Here is a 14,162-nt window from a genome sequence, read left to right as displayed (position 1 = left end):
GTTCACCTGGGCCCTTAGTTTGAAGTGCTGTATTCTGCACTCCATATGCTAGCTTCAATCACATCATGGATACTGCCTTAGGCTGTCCCCTAAGTCACTCATGGAGCACTGTACTCTGTGCTCCCTATGCTATGTATCTTAATCCACAACTGCCTTAGGCTGTCCCTTGGGCCCTTAGGTTTGAAGTGCTGTATTCTGCACTCCCTATGCTAGCTTCAAGCGCACCATGGATACTGCCTTAGGCTGGCCCCAGGGCCCCCAGTCATGGAGCACTGTACTTTGTGCTCCCTATGCTATGTATCTTAATCCACAACTGCCTTAGGCTGTCCCCTGGGCCCTTAGGTTTGAAGTACTGTATTCTGCACCCCCTCTGCTAGCTTCAAGTGCACCAGTGCCCTTAGGCTGTCCCCTGGGCCCTTAGGTTTGAAGGCTGTATTCTGCACCCCCTCTGCTAGCTTCAAGCGCACCATGGAAACTGCCTTAGGCTGGCCCCTTGGCCCCCAGTCATGGAGCACTGTACTCTGTGCTCCCTGTGCTATGTATCTTAATCCACAACTGCCTTAGGCTGTCCCCTGGGCCCTTAGGTTTGAAGTGCTGTATTCTGCACCCCCTCTGCTAGCTTCAAGCGCACCAGTGCCCTTAGGCTGTCCCCTGGGCCCTTAGGTTTGAAGTGCTGTATTCTGCACCCCCTCTGCTAGCTTCAAGCGCACCAGTGCCCTTAGGCTGTCCCCTGGGCCCTTAGGTTTGAAGTGCTGTATTCTGCACCCCCTCTGCTAGCTTCAAGCGCACCAGTGCCCTTAGGCTGTCCCCTGGGCCCTTAGGTTTGAAGTGCTGTATTCTGCACCCCCTATGCTAGCTTCAAGCGCACCATGGATACTGCCCTTAGGCTGTCCCCTGGGCCCTTAGGTTTGAAGTGCTCTATTCTGCACCCCCATGCTAGCTTCAAGCTCACCATGGATACTGCCTTAGGCTGTCCCCTGGGCCCTTAGGTTTGAAGTGCTGTATTCTGCACTCCCTATGCTAGCTTCAAGCGCACCATGGATACTGCCCTAAGGCTGTCCCCTGGGCCCTTAGGTTTAAAGTGCTGTATTCTGCACCCCTATGCTAGCTTCAAGCGCACCATGGATACTGCCCTTTGGCTGTCCCCTGGGCCCTTAGGTTTGAAGTGCTGTATTCTGCACTCCCTATGCTAGCTTCAAGCGCACCATGGATGCTGCCTTAGGCTGGCCCCAGGGCCCCCAGTCATGGAGCACTGTACTCTGTGCTCCCTATGCTATCTTCAAGCACAACTGCCTTAGGCTGTCCCCTGGGCCCTTAGGTTTGAAGTGCTGTATTCTGCACTCCCTATGCTAGCTTCAAGCGCACCATGGATACTGCCTTAGGCTGGCCCCTTGGCCCCAGCCATGGAGCACTGTACTCTGTGCTCCCTATGCTATGTATCTTAATGCACAACTGCCTTAGGCTGTCCCCTGGGCCCTTAGGTTTGAAGTGCTGTATTCTGCACTCCCTATGCTAGATTCAAGCGCACCATGGATACTGCCCTAAGGCTGTCCCCTGGGCCCTTAGGTTTAAAGTGCTGTATTCTGCACCCCCTATGCTAGCTTCAAGCGCACCATGGATACTGCCCTTTGGCTGTCCCCTGGGCCCTTAGGTTTGAAGTGCTGTATTCTGCACTCCCTATGCTAGCTTCAAGCGCACCATGGATGCTGCCTTAGGCTGGCCCCAGGGCCCCCAGTCATGGAGCACTGTACTCAGTGCTCCCTATGCTATCTTCAAGCACAACTGCCTTAGGCTGTCCCCTGGGCCCTTAGGTTTGAAGTGCTGTATTCTGCACTCCCTCTGCTAGCTTCAAGCGCACCATGGATATTGCCTTAGGCTGGCGCCTTGGCCCCAGCCATGGAGCACTGTACTCTGTGCTCCCTATGCTATGTATCTTAATGCACAACTGCCTTAGGCTGTCCCCTGGGCCCTTAGGTTTGAAGTGCTGTATTCTGCACCCCCTCTGCTAGCTTCAAGCGCACCAGTGCCCTTAGGCTGTCCCCTGGGCCCTTAGGTTTAAAGTGCTGTATTCTGCACCCCCTATGCTAGCTTCAAGCGCACCATGGATACTGCCCTAAGGCTGTCCCCTGGGCCCTTAGGTTTGAAGTGCTGTATTCTGCACCCCCTATGCTAGCTTCAAGCGCACCATGGATACTGCCCTAAGGCTGTCCCCTGGGCCCTTAGGTTTGAAGTGCTGTATTCTGCACTCCCTATGCTAGCTTCAAGCGCACCATGGATACTGCCTTAGGCTGGCCCCAGGGCCCCCAGTCATGGAGCACTGTACTCTGTGCTCCATCTGACTACTCACTATTTCTATCTTCTTATCTTGCAGATTTCGAAACTAAAGCTCCTTTTGGTGGGAACCAGGATGAGAGAAGTACCAGTGAGTTTATGGCTGCTGTGCCTTGCAGCACTCTGCATCCATGGAGCTTTGGCTCAGCATGAACCATTGGCTACTGAAGCACCAGAAAATCACAAGAGGTCAAATTCTTTCCTACACCTTCAAAGCATGTCAATCTCCTGCTTATTAATCTGAACTTGTTTACCAATTATTCCCCTACTCAGACTTTATGATCATCTCAACAGTCAGTGTTTTCATTATTGTTTATTAGTATTATTAAGTATGGAGCGGGTTTGAGTCTTTCCATTATTGCATGCAAGACACTCATCTAAAACTAGCACCCTTCCCTTCTGCTATTAGGACGTACATCATCCTTGCTCCCAATACAATCCATGCTGGACTGCCCTTCACTATGAGTGTGTCTATTTTGGAAGCAGCAAGTGATGTCATGGTTACGGCCACCATTTTGAAAGAAGGAAGGAGCATGGAGAATGTTGCCACAGCATCGGAGACATTTGCTCCAGGAGCAACCTCTATGATGACTATTCAGGTAGGGTGTTACAAACGTATGATGTGAAGAGTAATTTAGCAGTTACTAATTTGTAATAAAAACAGCCCCTTGAAATAATATCTTACTGCAACAACCGTTTGAAATACACTCCTACTGTCTAACCATTCGGCATCATCAAAGCTGTGGTTTTGAATGATAAGTAAACAATGCCAGTCTGTGAAACGATTATTTGTTCACACAGTTTAGTTCTACATACATGTAAGGTTGTACCATCAGACACAACCCGAGCAGCTGAATTGTTTCAAGCAGAAAATGTTTACAAATGTAGTCCGTGTTAACTAGTGGTAAAAAGTAATATATGACAAATATTTGGAAATAATAGGCAATTTGTACTTTATTCGACAACGTGAGGGCGCTCGTGATTTGAAATAAGCAAAACAAGAAATTGTTCTATTTTTATCACTACTATTTGGATTTGCAATTGATACGAGATATTAACATACAAGAAGTCGAAATAAGATAAATTTAATTGTGATGTCAAGAGAAGTACTGCTAAAAGCACCAACCTGTGATAAAAAAAAACAGTCAATTTTTATGGATTTTGTTTCGCTAAGATGCCAAATTTTCTAAACAGAAGCAGAAAAAGGTAGACGACTCCCATACTAATAAGATTGCTTTTACTGGCAAGATTTCTTCTCTTTGTAACAGGAATGTTGTTATAAAAGAAAAGCAAAACAAAGTAATTCAAAGCAGAAATGAGATTCAGAATGTACTCTTTATAAGAAGAACCTTAATGAATGTTGTCAGTCGTCAGTCGTCAGGTTATTTCAATGCAAATGAATTGATATTTTATGACAGTTAAAGTGTGAAATTAATCTTGCTATCGTATAAAGATATTTAAGGTTAAGGGCAAGATTTCTGTGTAAATGTTTAGGTTCCTGAGCATCTTACAGTGAACCGTTTCAAGCTTCAAATAGAAGGCAGTGGAGGTCTGATATTTAGTCAGATTAAGTACCTGCATTATTCTTCGAGTAGTTTCGCTATCTTGGTACAGAGTGACAAGGCAATCTACAAGCCAGGTCAAACAGGTAAAGAAATAAGACAACTCAAATCTAATAAATTTATGGGTTTAAGCATCAGCTTAAAGGCACTGGACACCTTTGGTAACTATCTTAGACCAGTATTCTCACTTGGTGTATCCCAACATAATATGCATCAAATAACAAACCTGTGAAAATTTAGGCCCAGTTGGTCATCGAATTTGTAAGGGATTAATGAAAAAAAAAACCACCCTAGTTGCATAACTGTGCTTTCAGATGCATAATAAAAGGCTTCAGCTGAAGTCTTTCGTTATTTGAGTGAGAAATTAGCGCAAAAAAAGAAAATTTCTAGAAAAATGGATTCCTTCAGAGGAAGTTGTTTCTCACAACATGCACAATGTTTTGGATACATCAGCTCAAGTATTTATCGATAGTGCCCAGTGCCTTAAAGAGAGAGGCTCAAATTCAAACACAATTTTCTAAATATGGGCAAAAAAGCCAACAGGATAAAATTACAGTGTCTAAGAATATACAAACTGTACAAGATTGTGTTTTGGCATCCTGTTTATTTGTATTTTTTTATTTATTTATTATTTGAGAAAGATACATGTACACTTAACTATCTTCTCCCACATGACCCCGCGTACAGTAAGGTTCTACCTTCTACCCAAGATACAAAAGCCCAATAACTCGGGGAGACCTATTGTATCTGGGAATGGTAGACCCACAGAGCGCATTTCTGAGTTTGTTGATAGCTTTCTCAAACCCTTAGTCTGCCGGATTCCTTCCTTCATCAAGGATACCAAAGACTTTCTCCACAAACTAGATGAGGTCAAGCACCAAATACCTGACTCTGCTTTTCTGGTTACTTTAGATGTTTCATCCCTGTATACTAACATACCCCATCATGAAGGCATGAGTGCATGTTTCTCTGCCCTCAATGCTAGTAATCAGTCCCGCCCCTCAGTGAGTCATATTAAGGAACTCATGAGCCACATTCTAATGAAGAATAATTTCACATTTTCTGACAGGCATTTTCTACAGGTACAGGGTACTGCCATGTGTACCAAAATGGCACCCTCATATGCTAACCTATTCATGTCTCAGTTGGAGGACAGACTCCTGTCCTCCGCCCCCAACTGACCACTAGTTTGGTGGAGATTTATTGATGACATTTTCTCCATCTGGTGTGGTGGCCAAGACAGCTTGGATGAATTTATTAACCATATAAACTCATTTCGCCCCACCATAAAGTTCACTACCGAATACTCTCTCACCAGTGTGAATTTTCTAGATGTTACAATAACCAAATCCCCTAATGGCATTGTCACAGATGTCTACAGTAAACCCACCGACACCCACCAGTAGCTTCTCTCCAACAGTTGTCACCCTAGTCACTGTAAGAAGGCAATTGCTTACCGTCAGGCCTTACGTATCAGACATATCTGTTCCACAGATACCCTGTACAAGAGGCGCTCATCACAGCTAAAGAAACACCTTGTATCTAGGGGTCACAGCGAACGCAGGGTCCAACCTGCAATCAACAGGGCTTTCAATGTACCTCGTCATACTCTGTTGACCAACACGGGAGCCAAAAAAGCACCTACCAATAGAGTTGCCTTGGTCACCACCTCCCACCCCAAACTACCCAAACGTTCCTCAATCCTCAATAATAACATGAATATCCTTCACTCCTCCAACAAGTTACACTCAGCAATCCCTGAGGTTCCCATGGTTGCATTCCGCCGCCCTAAGAACCTTGGCGACATCTTAGTCAGGGGCAAACTTCCCCCAGGTACAGTCTGAACAGAACCCTCGACAGATATACTGGGCTGTCACAAATGTACCCGTTCCAAATGCACCCGTTCCAAATGCAAAACGTGTCTGTACATTAAGCCCTCACTTAAAGGTGAAGAGTCGTACCACTGGCTCTTCATACAACATTAAGACTGACATGACTGACTCCGAATGTAGCACATCTAATGTAGTCTATGTCATATCATGTAAGAGATGTGGGCTACAATATGTGGGAGAGACTAAAACCAAACTTAGTCTTCGCTTTGCGAATCATGTCTCTTTCTTAAGACCAAGAAACCGTACCCAGTCTCTATCCACTTCAACAGCCCCAATCATAGTGTTAATGATGTTGAACTTCTGGTGATTGATGCAATTGCAATGGTAATGACACACACCGCAAGCATAGAGAATCACACTGGATTCACCAACTCAAGACAGTCAAACCCTTTGGACTAAACATAAACACTGGTGTTAAATAACTTCCCATTACCCTCCACTTCACTTCTGCCTAGTGAGAACTTATATGTTGTATATATTCTGTAAATAAAGTATAAATTAATTTTGTTAAAGTTGTTCTTATAAATTTGATACTATAACTATCTCATGTAAGTAACCCCCCCCTTTTTTCCACAGGTCCTTCATACCTATTTTTAATACCATCCTACCTTTGATCTTGCTATTCTTTGTTAATTGACCATTCTTAGTTGCATCATGATGCAACTTGCTCTCTAATTCTACTCTTTCATGTTTCCATGCATTGTTATCGAACAATACATTTACCACTTTTATGGTCCAGTAACCCATCCTTTCATTCTAAACATCTTTTGTCCTGGCCACTTTACTCCTATTGGTTCATAGCCACCAATATAGTTTCTGAAATAGAAACTTTGATTGGCTGTTATTTTCCCGCTTCTTTCTGAATCCTTCCATTAATCCCTTTCCCCCCTCTTTTTCTATAAATGGATATGCATTTCTTTGTACTTGTTTTATGCCTCTGAAGAAGGTCCGGATTGGATCGAAAGCTAAGGCCATCTACCCTATTCATTATACTTTTATTTATTTACTGATATATAGCGCTTGGTGTGGTCTAGTGTGCAAAAACATTGGACAAAAGTCCATGTTAAATGGTACAAAAAAGCATCAATGACCCTCCAATCAAATGGCAAGGATTTACTTTATTTTTTTTCAACAATTTGCTTGTTCAAATTTTCCTGAAATTGATACCAATATTGGGAAGGTTTCTCATCTTGAAGAAATGTGTTATTGTAGTAATCATTGAAAAATGAAGAATATATTTTGTTCATTCTCTTTTTTACGCAGTTCATTTCCGAGCGATGGCAATTTATCCTAACATGTTGCCATACATGGGAGTGTTTCAAGTTGAGATTAAGGTAGGAATGAAGTATCTAAAGTAAAACATGTGTTCCTTTTTCTATAAATTTTGAAACCTCATAACCAACTAAACAACTTGAAACTTGATACTTGATACTTGAAACTTGAAAGTATAGACCATGTGACCTTTGTTTACAATAAGTGTAACCATGTACATTCTTTTTAAAGTCTGGCAGGCAATATACTTCACTGACCGTATGGGAAAGTTGAATTTTGTGTCATAATTTCCACATAAATCCAAGAGTTCGGAAAGTAAAAGCTGGACAAGTGTTGATATGAGATGTGTCCCCCTTTTATCATATCAAAAGTTGATAAGAATTAGATAGTGCATCTCTATAAAATATAAGATTTTATGTTTTCTTCCTTTGAGCTGCAGAAAGTACAGGCTTGGTGGCTCTTTTGTAAACATCTTTTGTCACAGGTCACATCGTCTATACAGTCATACTGCACTGCAATAATAAAACAACCATTCAACATTCAAATGGAGGGTTGATTTGTTTGCAAACTTAATCATGTTTTTGAGACACCCATCTTAGTTTCAAGAGACAGCCGTCGATTTCACAAAACTCTTCCTAACTTAAGACTAATCTTAGGACTTAGGACGAGTCCCAAGCCTGCACTGTAACATGCGGACCTTAAGATTAATCCTAAGTTAAGACGAGTTACTCGTCCTAACTCGAGATAAGACGAGTCCTAACTCTTTGTGAAATCGACCCCAGATGGCTAAGTTAATCCCTCCCCAACCTCTGCAAAAAAACTCTCTAATTAACATTAATCAAGGAACAAAGCAAGTTATGCAATGTTCAAAAACAATCTAGGCTCACAATTGAATGAAACAGTTTTATGTAATGTTTTTGAGAAACTAAGGGGCTCTTATAGAACAACTTTTTCTTTTCCGAAACGCATGTTTTTTAAATATTTGTTTAATGTTACGCCAGTATAGCAACCCCTAAATAAGTTCTTCCAGATGTTGTCATGTTTGTAGCCAAAACAGGCTGGGAAACTGCCAGCAAATGACACGCTCTTTCACTCTTTCATCAGTCACACAAAAAGTCACTTTTTCACGAATGGACATGATGGATAGCCATATTTAACGAACACTGTTTCGAGTTTCTATTTGTACCTCATTATCCATGAACTGACTTAAAATAACACTACATGAATACAGTCTCAAAACTTGAAGGCACCCAGACTATAACTTTCCTGTCAATCCTTTGTTGCAAGTTGTTATTCCTCTTACACCATTGTACACTGATGTGTGTTAAAGCATGTGATCGTGACAGAGCTGGGCAAGGTATACAGTGCTGACATCCATGTATGGGAAAAACAAATTAAATTCTTTATCCCTGATGCAAAACTAAAATCTATCAGATCACTGTTATTGTGTAGTTATTCAAAACTAACTTGAACAAACTAATCATTTCTTTTAGAAAATGTTTTGTGACCTTATACTTTCTTTGCCAATCCAAGTAAGGTGGGGCATGTTGGGTAAACTCCCAAACCAAACAGTGCACCCCAGAGTGTATCACAACAAGGCCCCTGGCTATTGACCTTTATCCTGATGTGCCCATCTTGATTATTTTTTTCAATTTGGCCAATACATAACTAAACAGAGGCTAGAAGGAAAAGATAGTCTGAGGCTTTCAATGATATAAAAATTAGAACTATCACTTGCTGTTCTATTTTGGTGTAGGATCGTTGCGTGCTTTAGAGGACACAAAGCTTGTGTGTATTGGAACAGTTTACCTTGACAACATGGATGACAGTGTATTTATATCTACATTTAGTTCATTTTTCGGGGAGATAAAAAGGTCAATAATGCACATTTATTGAGATAAAACATGAAAATTTACAACAAGAGGAAAGAGAACCAGCTGAAGCCCGACGGATTGCAGGAAAGAAACAAAGTTCCCTTCTAGAGGCTCTCCTCTCCATCTGGTCCTAAAGAGAACAAACATAAATTTAAATAAAATAGTATTCTTCACCTTACACATGTTTAATCTACATATAACATGTACAAAGTACACACCCAAGGTTACAAAACTGTTTAGAATACATGCCATACTAGAGATCTGAAGAATAAATAACAAATTGAAAACACAACCTTGGAATTCCTCTGTCATCGTTTGCTTATTAGGAACGATGGTAAGGTCATGTCAATTAGGTTTAACATCAAATCATGGCGATTTTAAGGTCCCCTACAGAGGTTTTCTAGGCCAGAAAAATAGTTACATTTAGTCGTTGGCATTGGATTTTGAAGGTGAGGTTACACATGTTTTTTCCTTCTAATATCTGGGACAGTTTCTGCATCAGTAACTTGGTTACAAAAGTAGCTGATACATGAACAAGTATTTTTGTTTAGCCTTTGAAAGAAAATTTGGTCAAGGAAAATGTTAGATGACCTTCCACTTGACCCTGGGTAACGGTCCTTATTTGAAGTCCATATGAGCACATCATGGGTTAGCCGTTATCAGTGAAACTTGTTTCAAAGGAAGTCTTCGTTGTTCAACCCAAAATTATTTACCTTGTCAATTTCCCTTTACATGTAGGTTTACTGCTTGCAGGCATTAGGTTCTTCTTACTTTTAAGTCGTTTTTCTGATGATTTGTCTTTTGAAAAATCAGAAACAACAAATAGCTTGAACAGTCTTTTAGAGCTTACACAATGTGCACATGTAGCCCCCTAGTAACTTGCTCCTACTTGTGTCCTAGGACCAGACATCATGCCTGTATATTTCAATTCAGAACTGACTCCTCGGCAGTACAGTTAATTACGATCCTATAAGCTAAAGTAGTAGTCCAGTCTATTTTCTATACCATCCACCCTGGTAATAGTTAAAAAGCAGGACAGTTCTTTTCAGAACTGAGAAGTCTCTCGAACCTTCGATTATCTACTCCGTGGCAGCAGAATAAAGCAAGACAGTTCTCTAAGAACAACTCTACCTAGCAAGTAGATACACACATGGTGTTACCGCAAACCAAAGTTACATAAAATAAAAAAGTTGCAAACCCTTCAGGTGCTAATTGCCATCATTGCTGCTTTCTAGGTTGAACCGTAATTTCGGTGTGATTTCTGGAGTGCGTTTTGGCGACCCCAACCAAAGCCATACTGATAATGATGATGATAATAATAATAATAATAATAATAATAATAATGATAATGATAATGATAATGATAATGATAATGATAATGATAATGATAATGATAATGATAATGATAATGATAATGATAATGATAATGATAATGATAATGATAATGATAATGATAATGATAATGATAATGATAATGATAATGATAATGATAATGATAATGATAATGATAATGATAATGATAATGATAATGATAATGATAATGATAATGATAATGATAATGATAATGATAATGATAATGATAATGATAATGATAATGATAATGATAATGATAATGATAATGATAATGATAATGATAATGATAATGATAATGATAATGATAATGATAATGATAATGATAATGATAATGATAATGATAATGATAATGATAATGATAATGATAATGATAATGATAATGATAATGATAATGATAATGATAATGATAATGATAATGATAATGATAATGATAATGATAATGATAATGATAATGATAATGATAATGATAATGATAATGATAATGATAATGATAATGATAATGATAATGATAATGATAATGATAATGATAATGATAATGATAATGATAATGATAATGATAATGATAATGATAATGATAATGATAATGATAATGATAATGATAATGATAATGATAATGATAATGATAATGATAATGATAATGATAATGATAATGATAATGATAATGATAATGATAATGATAATGATAATGATAATGATAATGATAATGATAATGATAATGATAATGATAATGATAATGATAATGATAATGATAATGATAATGATAATGATAATGATAATGATAATGATAATGATAATGATAATGATAATGATAATGATAATGATAATGATAATGATAATGATAATGATAATGATAATGATAATGATAATGATAATGATAATGATAATGATAATGATAATGATAATGATAATGATAATGATAATGATAATGATAATGATAATGATAATGATAATGATAATGATAATGATAATGATAATGATAATGATAATGATAATGATAATGATAATGATAATGATAATGATAATGATAATGATAATGATAATGATAATGATAATGATAATGATAATGATAATGATAATGATAATGATAATGATAATGATAATGATAATGATAATGATAATGATAATGATAATGATAATGATAATGATAATGATAATGATAATGATAATGATAATGATAATGATAATGATAATGATAATGATAATGATAATGATAATGATAATGATAATGATAATGATAATGATAATGATAATGATAATGATAATGATAATGATAATGATAATGATAATGATAATGATAATGATAATGATAATGATAATGATAATGATAATGATAATGATAATGATAATGATAATGATAATGATAATGATAATGATAATGATAATGATAATGATAATGATAATGATAATGATAATGATAATGATAATGATAATGATAATGATAATGATAATGATAATGATAATGATAATGATAATGATAATGATAATGATAATGATAATGATAATGATAATGATAATGATAATGATAATGATAATGATAATGATAATGATAATGATAATGATAATGATAATGATAATGATAATGATAATGATAATGATAATGATAATGATAATGATAATGATAATGATAATGATAATGATAATGATAATGATAATGATAATGATAATGATAATGATAATGATAATGATAATGATAATGATAATGATAATGATAATGATAATGATAATGATAATGATAATGATAATGATAATGATAATGATAATGATAATGATAATGATAATGATAATGATAATGATAATGATAATGATAATGATAATGATAATGATAATGATAATGATAATGATAATGATAATGATAATGATAATGATAATGATAATGATAATGATAATGATAATGATAATGATAATGATAATGATAATGATAATGATAATGATAATGATAATGATAATGATAATGATAATGATAATGATAATGATAATGATAATGATAATGATAATGATAATGATAATGATAATGATAATGATAATGATAATGATAATGATAATGATAATGATAATGATAATGATAATGATAATGATAATGATAATGATAATGATAATGATAATGATAATGATAATGATAATGATAATGATAATGATAATGATAATGATAATGATAATGATAATGATAATGATAATGATAATGATAATGATAATGATAATGATAATGATAATGATAATGATAATGATAATGATAATGATAATGATAATGATAATGATAATGATAATGATAATGATAATGATAATGATAATGATAATGATAATGATAATGATAATGATAATGATAATGATAATGATAATGATAATGATAATGATAATGATAATGATAATGATAATGATAATGATAATGATAATGATAATGATAATGATAATGATAATGATAATGATAATGATAATGATAATGATAATGATAATGATAATGATAATGATAATGATAATGATAATGATAATGATAATGATAATGATAATGATAATGATAATGATAATGATAATGATAATGATAATGATAATGATAATGATAATGATAATGATAATGATAATGATAATGATAATGATAATGATAATGATAATGATAATGATAATGATAATGATAATGATAATGATAATGATAATGATAATGATAATGATAATGATAATGATAATGATAATGATAATGATAATGATAATGATAATGATAATGATAATGATAATGATAATGATAATGATAATGATAATGATAATGATAATGATAATGATAATGATAATGATAATGATAATGATAATGATAATGATAATGATAATGATAATGATAATGATAATGACCCGTTTTCATATAGCGCTTTTCACACCCGAAGGGAGTCCCAAAGCGCTTCACATTATTACCCCTGGTCACTGGGCCTTAAATCACTCCGTAAAACGTCATCTCAGCTCCCTGGTGGGGAGTTTACAGCCTGTGCAACAGTATTATGCGCTACCTGGCTAAATCAATCACAAGAACCATCTCTGCCCTCACATGTACCCATTTACCCCTGGGTGGAGAGAAGCAATTATAGTTAAGTATCCTGCTCAAGGACACAAGTGTCATGACCGGGATTCGAACTCACACTCTGCTGAACAGAAGCACCAGAGCTTGAGTTCAGTGCTCTTATCTGCTTGGCCACGACACCCCAACTGAGTCCACAAGTCCGTTACCGGTTGGTCTGAACAGCATCGTAACCGCGCTCAACCGAACTCTTGCAAACGTTCAACCGATGACCAATGTTTCTGTTTGGGGTCGCAAAATGCACTCCTGGTTACATGGCAGTTACATTATGAATGGCTTCTAACTTGCACCCTTAAAAGATGTTGACGAAAAAGGGAAACTGCCAACCTAGTGGAACCAGACAGCTCAGATAGTAGAGCACTTGCATGTTAATAAATTTCTCTTAGTTCAAACCCAAACGATTGACTTGTTTTTCTACAGGACCCAAATCAGATCCTTGTCAAGCAATGGAGTGATTTACAGAATGCTGACCATGGTGTGGTATCAGGGGAAACAGTCATGTCCGATAACCCAGTACTTGGTGATTGGGTCATCTCAATCACAGCAAAAGTGAGTAACTCAACGTCCCAATTACATCTAGGCGTCGATTCTGCAATAAGAGTGTTGCTACCTTTGGTAGATCAAGGTTTCGGTCAAGACACCAATCCCTACCGGCTGTGCACAAAGATGTACATGTATGTACATGTACATGTAGTATAGATTTCCTGTTGAAGTTTCAGCTTCATTAGGCCATTAAAGGCAGTGGACACTATTGGTAATTACTCAAAATAATTATTAGCGTAAAATCTTTCTTGATCACGAGTAATGGGGAGAGGTTGAT

The 14,162-nt window shown here is 36.8% G+C and overlaps 1 protein-coding gene across 4 annotated transcripts in view; it reads left to right on the top strand.

Annotated features, from left to right (window-relative positions):
• The window catches only part of LOC139934697 (CD109 antigen-like), a 106,430-nt gene that overhangs the window by 13,034 nt on the left and 79,234 nt on the right, over positions 1–14,162 (top strand). For 2 of the 4 annotated variants that reach the window (XM_071929058.1, XM_071929060.1), the window contains exons 2-6: positions 2,372–2,520; positions 2,741–2,930; positions 3,826–3,979; positions 7,049–7,119; positions 13,763–13,891. In XM_071929058.1, the coding sequence (XP_071785159.1) occupies positions 2,372–2,520; positions 2,741–2,930; positions 3,826–3,979; positions 7,049–7,119; positions 13,763–13,891 (693 nt within the window). Of the gene's footprint in view, positions 1–2,370; positions 2,521–2,740; positions 2,931–3,825; positions 3,980–7,048; positions 7,120–13,762; positions 13,892–14,162 lie in introns of those variants that run through there. The other 2 variants (XM_071929062.1, XM_071929061.1) reach the window with 2 other exon arrangements.

Source organism: Asterias amurensis, chromosome 3 (genome assembly GCF_032118995.1).
Source record: "Asterias amurensis chromosome 3, ASM3211899v1".
NCBI classification, from domain to species: Eukaryota; Metazoa; Echinodermata; class Asteroidea; order Forcipulatida; family Asteriidae; genus Asterias; species Asterias amurensis.
The sequence above is the reverse complement of the archived record's forward strand: the minus strand, read 5'-3'. Positions and strand labels throughout refer to the sequence as shown.